At 37.3% G+C, this 21,505-nt stretch overlaps 1 protein-coding gene across 1 annotated transcript in view; it reads left to right on the top strand.

The window, feature by feature from the left end:
* Positions 1–4,140: 4,140 nt before the first annotated feature.
* LOC308685047 (A disintegrin and metalloproteinase with thrombospondin motifs 20) overlaps positions 4,141–21,505 on the top strand; it is a 108,690-nt gene continuing 91,325 nt past the window's right edge. The window contains exons 1-3 of the mRNA XM_081356495.1: positions 4,141–4,350; positions 5,303–5,634; positions 12,856–13,024. Of these exons, the coding sequence (XP_081212621.1) occupies positions 4,257–4,350; positions 5,303–5,634; positions 12,856–13,024 (595 nt within the window). The 5' untranslated portion in view covers positions 4,141–4,256. The remainder of the gene's footprint in view (positions 4,351–5,302; positions 5,635–12,855; positions 13,025–21,505) is intronic.

Below are 21,505 nucleotides of genomic sequence, written 5' to 3'. Positions count from 1 at the left end.
TTGACATAGCCTGTGACTTGACTTGACTTGACTTGCCCAAGAAAAAAATACTTGGGACTTACTTGAGACTTGAAGGTTAAGACTTGAGACTTACTTGAGACTTGCACATGTGTGACTTGGTCCCATCTCTGCTTATAATACACAAAACGATATCGTCCGCTAATCTGGATGATAATATAGTTATAGTTATTGTTCACTCACACACACACACACACACACACACACACACACACACACACACACTCTCTCTCTCTCTCTCTCTCTCTCTGCTCCTCACTTAGTCTAATGGAGCCAGTGTGGCTTCATATTATTGTATCATTTAAAATCTATAACTTCTTTTTGAGAAATGTGTTGATATTTCATATCTAATGCATGAAAATGCTCATTAGTAATCGTCGTTGACTGGACTTCGGATGTGTAGGGCTCATTGTGTCTCTGCTTCACTGACTGCGTGACAAAGGCCTTTCGTCCATCAACTCACATGTTGGGACTCATATTGTGGGACACTCACAAGCTTCCGACCCTCTCACTTGACCTTTGACCCCTTGAGTGACCTGTGACCCTCAGCAGGACCCTGGGAAACCGTTTGTGGGTGTGTTAGGGTTCAAGTTAAAAACTGAAACTTATTCTGCAATTCAGCCTGTAATATTAAAGAAAGGTTTATGAAGGAGAAATTCATAAGTTCAGAGGTTTCAACGGTTCCTAGATGTGAATGTTTCTTCTTCAGGATTCTAAGAGCAAAAGCAGTTAGAGTGTGTTAGAGTGTGTTTATGCCCACAAGGAATTTGAAAAATTGCATTCGATAGCCAAAGAGATCATCTTACACATGCACTTCACTGTCCAAACACACTGTATATCACTAACATGTTGCAGAGCAGATTTATTGTGTAAATTTGTTAAGGCAGATTTGTTTAACAGCGTGCCAGAGGAACACAATCCTGCCAAGTGTGTGTGAGAGTGAGTGTGTGTGTGTGTGTGTGTGTGTGTGTGTGTGTGTGTGTGTGAGTGAGTGTGTGTGTGAGAGTGAGTGAGTGAGTGAGTGAGTGAGTGAGTGTGTGTGTGTGTGTGTGTGTGTGTGTGTGTGCGTGCGTGCGTGCGTGCGTGCGTGCGTGCGTGCGTGCGTGCGTGTGTGTGTGTGTTATTAGAATTATATCTCTCTAATGAGCATCTTCACATGTGTTGCGTTAGGAACTTTATAGGCCGTTCACAGTGTGAGATGTAAAGCCAGCGGGAGAACAAGTGCACGTTTAATGCGCACTAATAAGTGTCCCGAGGGGCGACACACATGTGGACAGACACACATGTGGACAGACACACATGTGGACAGACACCAGTGTTGTATAAAGTACTAGAAAGCAATACTTGAGTAAAAGTACAAGTATCATACTAGAAAAAGACTTTGGTAGAAGTGAAAGTTACCTTTTAGAATATTACTTAAGTAAAAGTCTTAAAGTATCTGATATATACTGTACTTAAGTATCAAAAGTAATTTTCTGATATTTAATGTACTTAAGTAATTGAAGTAAAAGTATATATATATATATTTTTTTTAAGCAAGCGGTTAGAACTTTGATTGTGAACTTTATTGTGGCTTTATTGTGGGGTGGGTGGGATGTAAAAAAATAATCTTGCATCACAATATGCAATATTGACTAATTTGGATAAATATAAGGGTAAACAAGATAGGCATTCATTTTTCTCAAGAAAAAAAAAACTCATACAGAGAGCCCTATCAGATATAAATATAATGCGTTTTTTTTATCATAATAACAACTTTATTTAATGATATAAGTAAAAATATAATAAATATGTAATATAGTACACATATTTAGATAAATACTCTCTATAGCTCTTTTTTTTCCTAGCCAACTAACGTGCTATAGCCTATATTATGGTCATCAAATGGCTTTCCTGAGGTAAATGTTATGTGACATAATTGTTCTCCAGCTATTGTACTGACCCTTTCCGCAGTTGAAAAACACTGATTGATCGATATTATGTACGATGATGAATATACATTTCGGTAAGTTGTAGCCTACTGTTTCTTTTAACATTGTTCATTCGTGTTTATTTACTATTAGCTAGTAGAGACGATCGGTTCACGTGCGCTAGGGATCTGTCACGTCACATTTACAAGCGGCAAAACGGTATTTATTTGAATTTCGTAATAAAATTGACAGAATCTGAGATTTTTTTTCTATCATAATAACTAACCTGCTCTGTCTAGTCTGTCGGTCTCCGTGTCCTCTTTGCTTCGCGATTTTTCTGTGCGTGAGAAAATGGATGTATGGTGTGAGAGCGTGTGAAAAGTGTCAATTGCGTGTGTCTCGCGGTGAATGCGTGAGAGTTGGGAGCTCTGTGTCAGGGTGGTCGTCTACGATAACGGGAGGTCCTCCAGTAGGTGCTCGTGCTTCCGTGGTGGTTTCAGTTGTGCTTCCTCCTCCATTGGCATGGCAACAAACAACCATTACGCTGAAATAGAGCGCGCGCCGTGCGGAGCGTGGAGCTAGTATCTAGGGAGCAGTGATTCGCCAAACCTCCCTTGCAGTCGCACACATTTCTTTTGATTTTATTTTGTAGTAACGAGTAACAAAGATGCTTAGTGGAAATGTATCGGAGTAAAAGTATACATTTTATCTAGGAAATGTAGTGGAGTAAAAGTGAAAGTTGAAATAAATTTAAATAGCGAAGTAAAGTACAGATACGTGAAATTTCTACTTAAGTACAGTAACGAAGTATTTGTACTCCGTTACATTACAACACTGACAGACACACTGCACATCTCACAGGGATGGGAGATAATCACATTCATCTGAACCGTCTGTTATTGTCAAGCAAAGGTGTTTATTTAGTTTTCAGGATCTTGGACACATTTAGCATATTCCTCCTCCAGGACAACAGTAATAACCTTCCCAATGGGACATGTCTCATAACTCATAACTCATATCTCATATCTTATATCTCATATCTCATATCTTATATCTTATATCTCATATCTCATAACTCATATCTCATAACTCATATCTCTTTCCCGTCATAAAATGCATTTACGGCTCAGAAGAATGAAGGTTCTGGAATCTTTACAGTTTTTAACTTCACAGGAAAGAGATAAAACAATCAGTGTTTTACTGCGCTAACATGAATCATACTGACAGAATTGATTGATTAATTAATTAATGATGAATTAATCTGATTACATCTTAACATACATGGCAAATGATTTCCCCTCAGTTTTGACGTATGAGCTCAACATCAACAATCATGTTGTGTTTTTGATGAACATGCATTCATTGCTCATTATTCTGATTATAAGCATTCTTAAATATGTTGGATTGATGTAAGAATAATAATTAGATTATTACAGAAAGATATGCAGATATTCAGAATGCTATTGTCAGCTAATTGTGCATCTATAAACATGAATGAAAAGCTCAGGACGATTCGAGAGGAACGACTGTATGCAGTAAAGCGTGTGTAAACTCCTCTCTGATTACTAACACATGTGGGAAAGTTAGTTTTCCTCATTCCATCTCTCTGTCTATCTATCTATCTATCTATCTATCTATCTATCTATCTATCTATCTATCTATCTATCTATCTATCTATCTATCTATCTATCTATCTATCTATCTATCTATCTATCTATCTATCTATCTATCTATCTATCTATCTATCTATCTATCTATCTATCTATCTATCTATCTATCTATCTATCTATCTATCTATCTATCTATCTATCTATCTATCTATCTATCTCTCTCTGTCTGTCTGTCGGTCTGTCAGAAACTTGAGCATTTGATAAACTTAGTTTGATTTGATTGATTTACTAAGATGTAAAGCAGTGACCCGATTGTGTAGATCTGTATTGTGTGTTTTATCGACGGGTCTCTGTCAGCGGTCAGTCACTGCTGCGGGTTTATTATGTCTCAGTGAAATGAACTCTGACGTGCTTTGATTCAGTGGTCGAGTCTAGAGTCTGCAGTAGAGCAGGGGGGCGTGACAAGAGCCTCAGTGTGTGTGTGTGTGTTTAGGGGGGTGTCCTATGGAGAGCCAGCTAGCGAAAAAAAAAAAGCCCGCCGGCACCGATCCGACTGACTGAGAGCCGCGGCTCCGTGCGCGAGATGAGCGGGTCCGAGCGAAGGTTTTAACGGAATGACGGCGGATCGGATCGTGTTTCAGCAGAAGGAGGAGAGCCGGTAGACACGCTCCAGCCCCGGGGAACCGAAGAGAGAGAGAGAGGCAGAGGCCGGGGAATCATGCGGGGTCCTGCGCTCCGGCTGCTGGGACTCGTGTGGCACCTCTCCGCGCTTTTACGCACCGCGCACACGTACAAACTCCACCACAAACAAGGTAAGACTCTCACAAAACACACCACGAAACCAGCTCAGACAGGCGTCATGCAGGCTAATCTACAGCTTGACAATAGCTTATACACGCAGTATATAGTTTGCTCTGGTTTCTATGACATTAAAGAATCATTTTGTTCTAAAATGTATAAACAGAATAGTAGGCCTACGATGTTATATATTGTGTAGGCTAATTGTGTATTTTTGGCATTCTAAATATTGTTACTATAAATGACACCTCAGTTGCAAACTGTATGCAGTGCATTATGCATCTCTAAAGTGTTTAGTATGTAGTAGCCCAAAGAAAGTATGTAGACACTGAAAATGACTGAATGGCATTGCATTAGATAAAACAAAAATCAAAGCAATTGCAATTTATCATAAAGAAAGATACACAAACACACGTTACAATCTAAACATCTGACAGAGAGAAGTTTGTAGGATTGAAATAGATGTAGTTTTGAATAGTATTGTGTTTGTTTGTGGTTAGTGTGATTCTGTATAGGTTCCTCTGTTAGGACACCTGTGTGAACTTGACTTGAAGCTCCACAACACCAGCTGATTCAAACACACTCTGATGAATAAGAGTTACTCAAGTGTCCAAAAACGACACACTCTTAAAAATAAAGGTTCTCAGCATGGAGAACCATTTTTGTTTCCCAGTAAAGAATTTTTTTTACACTTACATGTATGCATTTGACAAAGCGACTTACATTGCATTTCAAGGTCCACATTTACACAGTTCATGCTTTCCCTGGGAATCGAACCCATGACCTTAGTGTTGCAAGCGCTAATGCTCCACTGTTTGAGCTCCAGAAAGCCTGTACAGGAAACCATTATAAAGAACCTTTTATGCAATGGAAAGATTCTCAAGGTTCTTCATGGAACCATCAGTGCCACTAAAGAAGCTTCATAGCCTGATTTGACATTAACATCTGAGATGTGTTGTGTTTCAGAGAGCTTCATCAGACAGCTGTCGTCGTATGAGATCGTCACTCCAGTGCGCTTGAATGATTTTGGCGAGTCGTTCCCGCACCGACAGCATTACCGCAGGAGAAGGCGTAGCACTGACGCCGAGACCTCCAGGGCGCATTACCGGATCGAGGCGTTCGGTCAGGCCTTTCACCTCAACCTCACGGCTGATTCGGGATTCATCGCTCCGTCCTACACGGTGCTTCATCTGGGAGATGAGGAGAAGCGCGGAGAAGACCTGCGCCACTGCTTCTTCAGAGGACACGTCAACGCTCGCAGCGAACACCACGCCGTCCTCAGCCTCTGCACGGGACTCGTGAGTATCAAGAGTGAGGAGGTTAAAGATCTGTCAGCTGATGAACGCCGTCAGCGTTTTCACAGATTCGCGTTTTTGAAGCTTACGTGGAGATGATCACGTTTCTCAAAATTATTCACTGCTTGCACCTTGAAACCTATTTCTATAGCTAAACCTAAACCTAAACCTAAACCTATAGCTGATGCCATTGTGATAGTGTCAAGTCGAGTCTAGTTACCTGTTCAACAAGGGCATGAGAGAATGAACTGGACTAGTGAGTATAAACTCAGAGTTAGATGTTAAAGATCTGGGCTGGTAACTAGTAACGTTTAGTGTTTGCTAACTGTTTCCTTTTGGTTGTTTTTGTGATGTTGCAAGAGTTAACTGGGATTAGTCAAAGTGTTTCTCAACTTGTAATTGCGAGTTCAACAAAGACGTGAGCAGTTTTTACTAGCAGAAAACTAAAGATATGTCAACTGATGAAGCTTATTATTAGTGTTTCCCAACTTGTAATTGCAAGTTCAACAAAGACAAACTAGCAGAAAACTACCCAGCAAGCAATAGCCGTCATCTCACCGTCTAGGATAATCATAGACCCGATACAGTCCGGCTATGAGTAACACACTTCTAGCCAAAATAACTTTGAATTTGGTTACATGTCGTTTTTGCCAAAATAACTTGTGAGGTGTTTGATATTCCATCATGTAAGCAAAGTCAATAGTGATTACAAGGTGTTTGGTTTTATTTCTTCACTCATTTCATTTCTTTGTTATCTAATTGATGACTAGTCTATTCTTGGGATATGGTTTACACGACTATTAAAATTTCACTGACAGGCCAGATTTTGCCTTGTTTTAGTCTAGACGCCAGGGCTGTGTTTGGACGGCTATTAGACGTCTTTTCGATGCAAAATTGCTTGCTGGGTATCGTGTTGCTAGAATAAACTACTAGAATGATTGATTAAACAACTCTACTTGTAATTCTGACATGAATGCAGGATAAGTTCTTTCTGTGAAGATTTCATTGATTTAGTTGACTTCAACTAGTGAGTATAAATTAGTGATGTCCAGTTCGGTTCTTTGTAGTGCACTGGTTGAGCCGTTCTCCAAATCGGGCTGCACCGTCTGGAACATCACAGATCTATGAGTTACTCAATCAAAACTCACTTTTAGTCAGTGGAAATGAGTCAATCTCCAGGAGTATATGATCCTATGATGCCGTTTTTGCCAACTCATTCAGCGCTCCAGTTAGTCCAACTGTACACTGAACTGAGAACAGTCTTTCAGGCAAACTGTGTGCCGAGGGTTTCATAAAGAGGGAAAAATTTATGTTTCTGATGTTTTTTGCTGAAAAGCAAACCCAGACAGCCACATAGTGTCAGCCCAGATCCGGCCCAGATCTGGTGCACGTTGAATCCACATTTACCGGATTTGACCCGGATCTGGGCCGACACTATGTGGCTGTCTGAGAAATCAAAAGTATTGTAAATATAACAGTGATTCAATGGCTGTAGTTCAAGAGTGGGTTAATGGTTACAACAGTTCTCGAGTCACCCGTTCTCGAGTCACCAGTTCTCTGAACCCAGGAACCAGTTCAGACTCGGACGCGTTCGCGATGAACCGATGAGCTGCTGATATAAGCCAGCATAAACTGAGCAGTCGACCTGAATCAGTGGCCGAAATAACATTTTTTAAATTGTTTTTCAAGGTTTATTTAAAAATTCGTCATGATTAAGACTAGTTTATTCACTATCTGTAAAACATCTGATTTTCACATCATTATTGGGCGCTTTAGTAATCGAATTGAGTATATGTGACATCAGTGTGTAATTATGTAATCAAACTGCTGAATTTTAACTGGTTCATTGAAACAAAACTTTTTGAACTATTATAAACACAGAGTTAGTGGTTAAAGATCTGTAAATAGTAGTGTTTAGTGTTTACTAACTGTTGCGTTTGTGTTGTTTTTTGTGTGTCACAGCGGTTAACTGGGATTAGTTAGTGTTTCCCAGTTGTAATTGCAAGTTCAACAAAGATGTGAGCAGTTTTTACTAGCAGAAAACTATCGTACTACTAGAATAAACTACTAAAAAGATTGATAACATGAACACATGTATTGATACACGAGTTGTTCTCTCTTCTATTGGACTAGTTGGTATAAAAACGGGTAACATTCGTGTTTGCTAACTTTTCCATTTTTAGTTGGTTTAGTTGAGTTATTCTTCTCTAGTTTTGACTGGAAGCGGCGCATGAGCGGATGTTTAAACTGCTAAGTTAGTTATTTTAGATGGGAGAAATGACTTGGATGGACTGGAACAGTTCCTGTAAACTTAGTGTTAGTGGTTGAAGATCTAGACATGTAGTTTTCTTGCTAACTGTTTTGGTTTCGCAATAGTTAACTGGGATGAGTCAGAGTGTTTCTCAACTCTGCAAGTTCAACAAAGATGTGGATGTTTAAACTGCTAGTTATTTTAGTTTAAATGACTTGGGTAGACTTGAATAGTGAGTTTAAACTCAGGGTTAGTGGTTAGAGATCTAGGTTGGTAACTAGTATCATGTAGAGGTTGCTAAATACTCCATTTTGGTTGTTTTTTGTGATATCACCGCAGATATGTAAAAGTCAGAGCGTTTCCAATTTTCAAGTTTTTACTTGCAGGAAATTCATAACCAGAAAGCAACATAGTGTCGGCCCAGATCCGGCCCACATCTGGCAAATGTGGATTCCAAGCGTACCAGATGTGGGCCGGATCTGGGCCGACACTATGTTGCTTTCTGGGTAATTACGTTAATACCGCCATGAATGCAGGATTAATTCTCTCTATGAGGATTAGACTTTGGTTTTGTTGAGTTGTTCACTTTTGTTCTCCTATAATGGACTGGACTAGTGAGCATAAACTCAGGGGACATGTACCAGATGTGGGCCGGATCTGGGCCGACACTATGTTGCTGTCTGGGTAAACACATGGGCTGGTGACTAGTAACATGGAGCGATTTTCAATTTTGGTTGTACAGCAGATAACTAGAAGCGGTTAATTAAAAAAATTTTTTTTACTAGTTGTTACCAGCAGGAATCTCATTATTACGGTAATGAATTCAGGATTAGTTCTCTGTGAGGATTAGGCTTTGTTTTAGTTGAGTTATTCTTCTCAAGGCATGACTGGCTGTGTAAGCATGACTGCTAGTTATTTTAGAGAAGTGACTGGTGTGGGACAGAATGAACGGATGTGATTCGGGTCATATGACACCCAGCTGTCTTGTCTGTCAGATATAGTCCGTTAGCTCAACTTCCGACTGACCTCGGGGCGTCTCTGAGGATGTGCTCCTGACCCGTTTGCATACGCTCATCTGCTAATTAGTGATCTCAGGTAATAGAGGTGATCAGTCCCTGCAGGGCGGCGCTCGTTTAGTCTCTGATGAGGTCACGGGGTCGCCATCAGGCTCCGAGCTCAGAGGGCGACAGGAGCACGTGTTTCGTCCCGCTCGAGTCGTAAACAGCCCGAGGAAGGGTCGCAACACAGACATAAAGATGATGCATCAGTTGCTATTCAGTTTCGATTTAAACTTAAAACCGAAGCATTTTTTTGTTTAAATTGTTTTTAATGGTGTCCAGAGATCAGAATTAGTTTTAGATTTTTTTTTAATTGAAAAAAAAACTTAAACTATTTTTTTTTTTTACTTTTTTAGTACCATTTTTTTCGTATTTCGTATTTTGCTACATTTAATCTGTTTCTCACCATTAAAATAGTCGTGAACAAGCAAACTTTAAAATGTTAAAATTGTTAAAACTGAAGCATGTAGATTTTTGTTTCCAGTGTCCAGAGGAGGTCAGAATTAATGTTATACTTTTCTTTTAGTTGAAGATAAACTTTAAAAACTTTTGTAATTTATTAAAAAATTCCATTTTATTAGTATTATTACTAATAAAATGGTAATTAGTAATACAATTAATACTACTAAAAATTAAATTTTATTAGTATTATTAATATTATTTAAAAAATTGTAAAAAAAATATTATTTAAAAAAAAATATTTTCTTATTTTGCTACATTTTAACCTGTTTCTCACCATGAAAATAGTTGTGAACAAAAAACATGTTGAAATGATTAAAAATAAGATTTTGAACCATATTAAATTCAAGTTTGTTTAGTTTGTCATCAGAGAAGTAAAAATGCTAACAACTTATTACTGTCAAATTTAGCGCATTATTTGACGTTTTAAAATTGTGATTTTTATGGTAAAGTGTCAAGAGGAGGCATTTTTTTATTGAAAATCCCCTTAACCATAAATAAACAAACAAGTTAAAATTCTTAACCATTTAGTTGATTTTGTCATCTGAACAGTTTAATAATTGCACACACACTATTACACACCCATGTGGTTTGAAATCAGATTCAGATTGAAATAAACATGTATATAGTTAATGGCCGACTGATGTCCGTTCTTTAGCGCTTGTTTGACTGTTTCAGTGTTCAGATCTCAACAGCAGCCGCTAGTTTCCAATCCTGCTAGACAGTGAAAGAGAAGGACAGAGACTTTAGTAGTTAGAAGCATTGCATCATGGGATGAGAGAGAACCCGCTGACAGTGAGGTGACGGACCGACCCATAATCCCTCAGTGCAGAGAACGCGTGTGTTAAAGAATAAGATGGTCAGGTGCGCTGATCTCTCAGATCGTCGACAGCATCTGTCTGCACCCGAGCGTAATAACCTGCAGGACAGATGTGCATGTGTGTGTGTGTGTGTGTGTGTGTGTGTGTGTGAGAGAGACTGACCTCGCGTGACCTCTGATGCCCACAGCTGGCATGAGCCGAGGGATTTACAGGAAAACTGAAGCGTTCATCTGGAGACTTACAGTACCGTTGCAAAACTACACAGAAATATGGTTATAATGTCATGCTAAAGTATATGGATGAATCATTTCAACATTAAATATCTATTTTAATTATAATATTAAATTGTGAATTTTTATATGTACTGTATATATATACAACCAAAAATCATTAATTAAATGTGAAGATAAAATGTTCACATTACACACTTTATATTATATTATATTTATATATTACATTATGTATTATATACACATTATAAACTAATTTATACATAAATAATTTTTGCAAATTATTATTATTATTATTTAAATATAATTATATTTTGCATAAATTATAATTACAATTATATATAAACTATAGTTGTATTTATATAATTATATTTTGCAGAATTGACGAAAAAAAAGTAAGTCCATTTTTTGCAGTAAAAATACTTTTTGCTTCATTTAAATCTTATATTCATTAAGTATACACACTTTACATTTACAATAACACATTTTATCGTCACATTAATGCGAATTTGGAGAGCAAATGATTTTTAATTATTATGATAAATAATGTCAAAATGCAAAAAATCTCAATGGTCCTAAAAACTTTATTTATTTTATATTTTTTGTGTGAAATATACTTTACTGGTAAGTTAGTGATATTTCAACACTTAGTGATACAATATAAGCCAGACTTTATGAGATGAACTCGTATATCAATCAATATCTGAAAGCATCAGTTTAGCTTTTTCTTTATTGTAAGGACAGTCGAAGCCCATCAGATTGTGTGTGTGTGTGTGTGTGTTTACAGTGTGTGTTTCTGTCCGTCAATACAGTATTCTTTGGGCTTTGTGGTTTGATTTGCATGTTTCCATCCCCAAGGCTCGAGCGAGTGTCTGCCTGTCAGAAAGGTTTGAAACGGAAATATTCACTCTCTCATCCCGTGAATCGGGCCTAATGAACGTGTGTGTTGAGTGACATCATCTTAACGAGTCGCTTTTACTCGTCTCTGCTGTCACTCAAACTACATGCTCATCATTCAACCCTTTTCCTCACAGATCTGTCATATACAGCGCATTAATCACACAGACGACGACACCTTTTGTAGGGATTTTGTCCTCTTTTAGGTGTCATTTGTGTTTGATCTGGTGTGTGTGGCAGTGAGTGTGTGATGTAATAGCAACACTCAGTGTGTTTTTGTGGAAAAGGCTCTTCATGTGAAGGTCACGTCGTGGGACGAGGCAGAAATGACATTTGTTTCCGAGGGAAGATGAATACCAGGCCAGTGAGCTGGCTGTGATTGACAGAGATTGGGATGATCCGTCAGTCTTCATGTGGAACACACGCTGGAAAACTAACAGAGTTCACGTCAAACATGTTTCCATTCGTTCAAGCAAACACAAGCATTCTTCCACTTCATTATTTGCTGGTATGTTTTCCATACTGTGTCCTCAAACTAGCAGCGCTCCGGATCTGACTGTACAACGGCTCCCGTTGGGAATGTGTGCAGCACTTTGGAATTCTGTGTTTGAACGCGTTGCCGTGGTGATAAACCATGATCCCAGGGGGGCTTCAGGATCATTAGAAATGTCAATCATTATGCCTCATTATTTTATTTTATTTTTATTTATTTTTTAACATTAATTTACGTTCATTTAGATTATTTAGATTTTACTTTTTTATTTTATGTACTATCCATTTTTATTTATTTATTTTACTATTTATTTTGTATCTATTTATTTATTTTACTGTTCAATTTATTTACCTTTTAACTATACATTTTTTATTTTTAACTATACAATATTTAATTTATTTGTTTTACTCTTCATTTTTATTTTGTTTACTATTCATTTTTTTTTATTTTATTAACTTTTTGTGTTTATTTATTTCTTTTACTTTTCATGTTTATATATATATATATATACACTATAATTTATTTTTATTTTATATTTTATTATTTTTAATATTTATTTTGTTTACTATTCATTTGTCAATTTTTAACAACATTTTATTTATTTATAATATTTATTTATTTATTTTACTATAAATTTATTACCCTTTTAACTCATTTTGTTTAATATCACATATTTATTTATATTACTATTGATTTATTTTGTACTTTTGTTTATTTATTTATTTATTTATATGCCAATATGCCACTTGACAAAAGGAGTTGTTAGGTACAGCATAACGTGGACCATCTTAAAAGCACTGAAACCTATAAATAGTTTTATAAAACAGCAGGAACATCCATATAATAAAAGATGCCAGTGTTGTAGGTGTTTTGGTTTTCCAGTCTGCTGTGAAATGAATCTGTAGATGTTGCTCCGGTTCCTCTGTATGGAAGGTGTCTGATGATCACTTTTTTAAGTAAGGAATCCTTCAATCATCATGTGACTAATTGTGTGTTGTTGTGCTCGCCTCTTCAGATCGGCACGTTCACGACACACAGCGGTCAGGTGTTCCTGGAGCCGCTGCTGAGCGCTGATGAAGACGAGTATGAGGAAGAGCACAACAAACCTCACCTGGTCTACAGACGCGCAGACACGAGGTCACATGACACGCGGTCACATGACACGCAGCCCTGCCCCTCCTCAGGTAACAGCCTCGGGCTATTCGCCTACTCATACTGCGCCCTAAAACTATTCTTTTCATGAAGAAAAGGTCCAGCCTTTTGAGTGTGTAGCAAAAGAGTAGGCAATTTTTCAGTTTCTTCTGATGTAATTGAGCTAAATACTGTGTATAGACCAATCTGATCTCACGGCAATTCGTATGCATTTTATGAAGTGGCTAAATCGTACGACCTCACTCGTATAAATTCGTACTAATTATCCACCTTGTAAAGTACGTATAAAATGCCATGAGATCAGACTGGTATAAACCAGTGGTTCTCAACTCCAGTCCCCGCGACACGCTAGTCAAAAAAACATGTATATCCTTGTATTATTCAGCTGGTTGAGGTTGATATGGCATTTAGAAAGTAATTAGTAATAAGTAATTAAATGCTTTTTAGAGAGAGTACACTGTTGAAGAGGTAATTACTGTAGTAACTAGAAATTCATTACTTTTTTAGAGTAACTTACCCAACACTGGTTGTGTGTATTAGCCGTTAGCGGATCCGCACTTCGGATTCTGGCCGGAAACAGTAGACCGTCCGGGTATCTGTGGATACTCATTTCAACATACTACGATTTGGGACGTACTAATTCCATTTTCGAATACTATTTAGGACGGATGGTGTGTGAATTGGGAAGCATCACATCTATAATGTGACGAATATATTTCAGAATATATTTAATATATTTCAGGATGTATGTTCGGGATCAGTTTTGAGTGTTTCCTCAGTGTTTCCATTCTCCGCGGAGCCGTTGTAAGCTTGCTGGCGTGTGGTTATTGTGAGGATTAGCGTCTTCATTATGAGCCGGTTATTGGAATTCTTCATCTAATGAAAGTAAATCAGCTCCAGACACTTTGCAGAAATCTCCGACGCACACAAACACTCCAGAAGCATTTAGTGAGATCTTAAAGAGATAATGGTGTGAAAGGGCCTTTACATTTACTTTTGTTTTTATAAAATAAACAATCAAACCCAGCCGAGGTGAGGAAAAGTAGTGAAAAAAAGTAACTTAACACATTACTTTCCATAAAAAGTAACTAAGTAACACAATTAGTTACTTTTTTTTTAGATCAACGCAATATTGTAACGCATTACTTTTAAAAGTAACTTTCCCCAACACTGTTCCCAATGCAAACCCAATATGCAGCGTTCATTTATCCTCTTTCAAGAATTTTTAGATGTATTTAATGGAAAGCAAGTCAAAAAAGTCTTGTTTAGATAATGCATGCAGAAATCACCATTTACATGTCATTCAAACCTGTGTGACTTTTAATAAAGCATCATAAAATAGTAACATGACGCTGCCATATTCTACAACACTGCAAGTGCTTAACCTAGACATATGAAACAACAGTTTAGACGTACGAGCCTTTGCACATGAGCGTGTAAATGATGATTTTTGTGGTGAACTCTTCATCTGCACACCTCCGCATCTCTGTTGTGAGGAAGTGACGCTGGATCGGGGCCGTGCATCAAAGAGACTGATGAGGATGAAAAGAGCTCATCTGAAGGTGCCTTTGGTTCAATCTGATAATGATTTGATGCTCAGATACTGAACACTTTGAAGAAGATGATTCGGTGTCAGTGTTGCTGTATAACATTCGACAAGAAAGGAAAGATTTGCTTCTCTTTTCTCCCCTATTGTGCCGTACATCTGAGTGAAACACTTCTGGAATAAGTGGGCGGGGCTTGATTGTGTCTGTGGGGAATTGATTGGCTGGTTGTGGTTTGCTATTGGCTGATCTCATGTGAGTGACAGGTTATAGCCCCACCATTATCTATCTATCTATCTATCTATCTATCTATCTATCTATCTATCTATCTATCTATCTATCTATCTATCTATCTATCTATCTATCTATCTATCTATCTATCTATCTATCTATCTATCTATCTATCTATCTATCTATCTATCTATCTATCTATCTATCTATCTATCTATCTATCTATCTATCTATCTATCTATCTATCTATCTATTCGTTACAATTACTTCAAACTTTCAGGCTAGGCTTTCTCAAGCCAACATCAAAGTTTGTTTATAAACTTCATTCCTCTAGTTACAGTTGCTAGGTGGATGCTACGGTGTTCTGGGTCTTTGCTAGGTTTCTTTCTCGCTCGAATCTCTGAGCATGATTCAGACGAGCAGGACGATGCACTCGCTGAACTTTAAGACTTGGTGTTAGAGATCTGGTCACTATGAGCGCTAGTTGTGATGACTGACTTAGCAAACACCACTAATGCTCCAGTAAGCGTGCCATTATAAAGCACAAGCGATTAGAAATGCAAAGATCTAAGTGTGTATTAGACTGCAGGGTGTTGCTGGAAAATATTTCCAAAGCTTTGCATGTCACGGCCGGACTAATGAGTCACTCTATCTGCTGTTTAACACCTCGCTTACTCAGCGTCTCTCCTGGAACAGACACTGATAACTGATGTTCAGGAGTCTCAGACGCTGCTCCTTCAATGCTCAGGAAACTTAATGGAGATCTCAGTTGTGTATCAACTTTGCTTCCGATTTTTCTCCTAAAATTATAGATGAGAATAAAAACAGATCCAATTGAGTCACTATCCATCCAGCTGTTGTAAATAAATAAAACAGCCAATCACTGATTGGTAAAGTCATTGTGTCACTGCTGTGGATTTCATTGGCATTTCAGATATGAAATTTAATACAGCTTTAGAGTTTGATGTTTTCCCCATTCAAAGAGAATGAACTGAAACTGAAGACTGAAACAGCTGTTTTAAAGATGGCTGCGGCTGAAATGCCTTGCCTTAAAGGTATAGTTCTCCAAAAAATGAAAAAAAAAAAAAAAATAGCCCATGATTTATTTTCCTTTACGTCATCCTAGGTGTATATTACATTCTTCTTTCAGACGAATACAATCAGAGTTATATTATAAAATGTCCTGGCTCTTCCAAGCTTTATAATGGCAATGAATTGCTGTTTCTCTTTTAAAGTCCATAAAAAGTGCATCTGTCCATAATAAGTGCATCTATCCATGATAAAAGTGCATCTATCCATGATAAAAGTGCATCTATCCATCATAAAAGTGCATCTATCCATGATAAAAATGCATCAATCCATCATAAAAGTCCATCTACCCATCATAAAACATCATAAAAGGGCATTTTTCCATGATAAAAGTGCATCTATCCATGATAAAAGTGCATATATCCATTATGAAAGAGCATCTATCAATCATAAAAGTGCATCTATCCATCATAAAAGTGCATCTTTTATGATGGATAGATGCACTTTTATGGACTTGGACATTCACTGCCACTATAAAGCTTGGAAGAACCAGGACATTTTTTAATAGTACTCAGATTGTATTCGTCTGAAAGAAGAATGTCATAAACACCTAGGATGACTTCAGGGTGAGTAAATGATGGGGTAATTTTCATTTTTGGGTGAAGTACCCCTTTAAAGGGTCTCGTGTGAGGTTGATCACCTGTGCGCTCGCGCACCTGCCGCCCCCCCTCTCTCCTCCCGCCAGTGCCAGAGATCCAGAAGTGTTTAAGCTCAGTTTGCTCGCGGCACACACACGCCCAAGCCAGCGCTGCCGTCTGGACTTAATCTGGCGTAGTGCGTTCGCTGGCTGCAGGGTTGCCAGGACAGCTCAGTTTCAGAGCGGCTCTGTTTGTTTTGTGTTTGAGGAGTGCCAGATCTCCAGATGAATGCTGCAAAGGCAGACAGATTAACCAGGATCTTCGGGCTTTATGGGGGAAGCGCTTCATGTAGCTGTTAGGTAATTGTTTTTGTGCATGACACACAGCTGGGTCGTGTGTTCAGTGATCTGAGCCTGAAGACACGAAATGAACCCATTTAAAGGGTTTTAGTGAACACTGTATCATAACTAACGCACTGCAAAAATTATGTTCTTCTGTTTCGTTTTCCAGCACAAATATATCGACATTCTTAAATCAAGATACATTTAATGGAGAAGAACAATGACTGAAGATATTAAGACTTGTTTTCTGACAAAATCATCAAAATTAAGTGATTTTGTGCTTAAAACAAGAACAAATATCGGCCAACAATGTCACATATGTTACATATAAAACTAACTAAGTAAAAAATAAACATTTGAAGTGCAGTTACAAAATAACATTTATGTTCATAACTAGTGTTGTGGGTAACGCATTACAAGTAACTCGAGTTATGTAATCAGATTACTTTTTTCAGGTAACTAGTAAAGTAATGCATTACTTTTACATTTAATTCAAAATATGTGTTACTTTTTCAAAAAAGTAACTCAAGTTACTTAGTTTTCCCATGTATTGACTGACGCCTCTCCTGTCTGCATGTTGAGAGAAATCGTGAATAAGTGCAAAGATAAACGTGTAAACATGATGGTTTCTGTAGTTCTAGATTAATGTGAGAATCAGTTTACTTGCTCAAAAACAGATTCAGTATTCCTCAAAATTAATAAAAGTAGTTAAATGCATATTCAGAATATTACTCAAACCTGCAATATGTTAAATAACACAAGTGTACTTAATGTATTTTATCTCACTTTATTAACCAATGTCTTTGCTGCGGACCGATAAACCGATTCAACCATATTAATAATCAAAAAATAATGAATTTTGTAGTTTTTATTGCTGAAGTAAGAGTTGATCCAGAATGGCTTTAAAATGACAGGCATGAATTTGCATTTCCTTCAGCCTGAGGCTTATTCATCTCACTTTCGGTGTGAAAGTGCTTTTATAAAACCAAAAATCAAGCCCAGCCAAGGTGAGAAAAAGTAGCGCAAAAGTAACTTAACACATTACTTTCCATAAGAAGTAACTAAGTAACACAATTAGTTACTTTTTAGGGAGTAATGCAATATTGTAACGCATTACTTTTAAAGGTAACTTTCCCCGACACTGTTCCCAATGCAAACCCAATATCCCTTTATCTTCTTTCAAGAATTTATAGACGTATTTACTGGAAAACAAGTCAAAAAAAGACTATTTAAAAACTGTGTAAAAGTCTTGTTTATTTCAGATTCAGATCACATGACCTTCTGTAACGCCCATATGTACTACAACCACAGTGATACTCAAACCTTGTTTAGAAAACTAATGACTGATGTCTTATGATTATGTGTTAATGATTAGAATTTCAACTCAACTCAAACTATCCCTCAGGCGTCCTAAAAGAGCGTGAGTTGCTGTAGTGGGACTCTCTTTGGATGGGTCGAGGGACTCTTCTCTTCTCCGTCCTCAGCAGGTTGTGCGGACACATAAAGCCTGTCTTTGTGAGGGTCAGTGATGGGGCACTTCTTTATGCCTGGCTTGAAAGACGAGTCTTGTCTTAAATCAGAGCTGCGATTGGACGGAGAGAGACAGAGGAGGATGAAAGGGAAGATGGGATGTGTTCGGATCGTGCCAACTGTCCCAGTTTATAGGATGCCAAGCGGACAGACGATGACGTTATGCCTCCCTGAATGTTTAATGCTCAAAGGTTGCTTTTTACTCTTTTATGAGTTAAACTAATGAAGTTCTCAGGTGCGTTTAGTTTATATATCAACTTTAATGCCTCAGATTTTTCTGCCCAAACGAGTCACTAGGCATGAAATTAAATTAAATATACTTTATTGTCCCTGATAGGGAAATTTGTAATGGACTCCATAGCCAGCATTTCGCCAAAACCTGATACATAAAAAAAAATACACAAAATATTCATACACACGATACACATAAAAATAAATAACTTCACTAATTCATGTTCAACAGTCTAATTGATGTACAAAAGAGTTTTTAAACCTGTTTAGTTTATAACGGAGAGTTCTGTACCTTCTTCCAGATGGGAAGAGTTCATGAGACGGGTCACTTAAAATCCTGTTAGCCTCATTTAGTGTGCATTGCATTGAGTCTTTACTAGCATAGTCTTTCAATCCAATCACTGTCATCGAAGTTCAATCAATATATAGTATCTTTAAGTGGACAAGCCAAATCTGATCACACTTTCTAGTACAGACTGATAAAAAAGGAATAGTCATCATCCAGAAAGAGCTGTGAGATAAATGTGAAGATCATTCACTGAGAAACGACTGAGTTCATATTGAGGTCTGAGCCGAGTTTGAGATATTAATATGTGATTTCTCTTCGCTGCGTGAACATGTTTTGGTGTGTTTGCGTCTGCTGAATCGAGAGGATGAGGGTGTTTTTGCCTTCATCATCTCCTCGTATGCACTCTTTTGAAACAGACTCTTTATCTTCATCTCTGAAGCGATTGTTCTCACGAGATACGGGTGACTGTTTGTCGCAGACGTCCATCTCAGATCTCTTGATTGTGTTTGACAGATAAATCGTCCTCTGATCGACTCTAGAAACACACACGACGTCTCAGTCTGACATCTGTAGTGCTGCTTGGTATTAGCGTGAGTGATATGATATGAGAATTTGTGTGATATAGTGAATATTGACATTGTTGAAATGCTATAAGTCCCTGAGTGATACTAAAACAACAGTGAGTTTCTGTGGTTCTCCGTCAGCGCTGATCTCACGTCTAGCTCGTCTTGAGACGTGTTGAGAGACGCGTTTCCATAATAAGGGCTGTTGAAGTGGTTCATCTCGACACCTGGATGTGGATCCATTTACACTCTCTGTCATCAGAGAAGCTTAAAACCATGTCGAGTTTATGTAGATTCAGATGTTTGAACATCTTAAAGGGGCTGTGTGCAAGAACTTTCATGTATTAATCACGTTTTATTGCAAATGTGTGAGCAGCTTGTAACGAAAGTAAAAAAATGTGACTTCCTAGGTTGTCTATGAAAGCCTGTAGACTGATTTTTATGTAAAGGACTTGAGAAAAATCTAAAGGATGTGACGTTTACACTCCCGAGAGCCTCTCTTCTGTTCAATGACACATGAAACGATGCTTATACAATGTTCAGGGTTACAGAGGAAAGCCGTCTGTACTGTAATGTCAATCTGTCATGCAAAGAAAAGGGATTAATTCAAACTATAGACTCACATCGTCAGATCTATATAGTCTGAACTTTATAATCAAACTATCATATCTGTATTTTTCAGCCTTTTTATGTAAAATGGTAAATCTTATCATTATTATTATTATTTATAATAGTGTAATATTTATAATATAATGTGTTTTGACATTTTTATTAGTTTTTGTTTCAATTTTATATATATATATATATACAATAATTTACTTATTATAAATAATAAGCTGTAGTATTATTATGGCCTTAATATATATTATTATTTATTATAATATATTGTAATATTTATAATTGTATAATGAAACTCTGAAATGTAATTGATTATACGTATAACCAGTACATTTAGAAATAACATTTAGTATTATTTAGTAGTTTAATTTTAATTTTATGTAAAGTTTTAGTAAATCGCAATAGTTGCTGCCTGCAGTTCACTTAACGGCCACTGGTGTCGCTAATAACACGGGTTTCTGAGTTCTACATGCAGTATAGCCACTTTAACGTAACATTCACCTGGATTTTTTAGGGTTTGTGACTAAAACTTTGTGGACTGTAAAATGTAATTAGGAGTTTATGTGCGAATATAAAAGAAAGTCATAAAAAAGTTTTAAATATCTCAAATGGTATAACAAGTGTCTTAAATTTGTGTTTAGGGTTAAGCTTCAAGCGCTGCTTTGAGATGTTAGCATGCTCCTGGTGTTCAGATCAGTGCGTTCATGCTGGCGTTTATCTGGCTCTTCGGGTCATGTGACCGGCGGGCGTACGGAAAGAGAAGAGGGTTGAGGGCGATACGGGTCGATTCGTCTCGTCTGTCTGCTGTTCAGGAGACGTGTGTGTGTGTGTGTGTGTGTGTTTCTCTTTTATGAATGCGCTGCTGTGGTTTGTTGAGGCTGTTTTTGACATGTTTTCTGTTCAGGAGTGTCAGGTTTCATGTCGCCATTGCTCATGTTTAGTGTTTATCAGGGTTGTTTTCATTAACTCAAACTAAAACATTTTCATTAGTGCAAGTAAAATAAACATTAACTGAAATAAAATATAAAATAAAAAACAAACTAGTAACAATAGTTCTAAAATAACACTGGTGTTTATGATCTGAACAGATCCATTACACTAATATTATTCACTGTAAATGATCAGAATCATAATTTTCATAAACGAGTGGAAAAGCATCATCCATCTTTTGGGCTCTTGTCTAAACTCAGTCAGACGTCTGGATCTTCCAGAGATTGCTCTTAATAACTAGTCTGCATGTTTTCAGACATAACCTGGTGAAGATGATGAATCACTTGTTTCTGATGAATGTTGTGAAGTTTCTCATTGAAAAGCAGACATCTAAAAATAGTCCTCATCTGGTTTCAAGTAAAAGTATCATGACATCCTTCAAACGGGATACATTTGAGAAACGAAATCGCATGAGATATTAATACTTGTTTTTTAAGAAATTGTGTATATAAGTGTATTTTTTAAAGTAATTGTTGCTAAATATATTTTAAAATGTATTTAATTTAAAT

Source organism: Scardinius erythrophthalmus (assembly GCF_964197995.2).
Source record: "Scardinius erythrophthalmus genome assembly, chromosome: 24".
In the NCBI taxonomy this organism is placed as follows: Eukaryota; Metazoa; Chordata; class Actinopteri; order Cypriniformes; family Leuciscidae; genus Scardinius; species Scardinius erythrophthalmus.
This window is presented reverse-complemented; position numbering and strand designations above follow the sequence as displayed.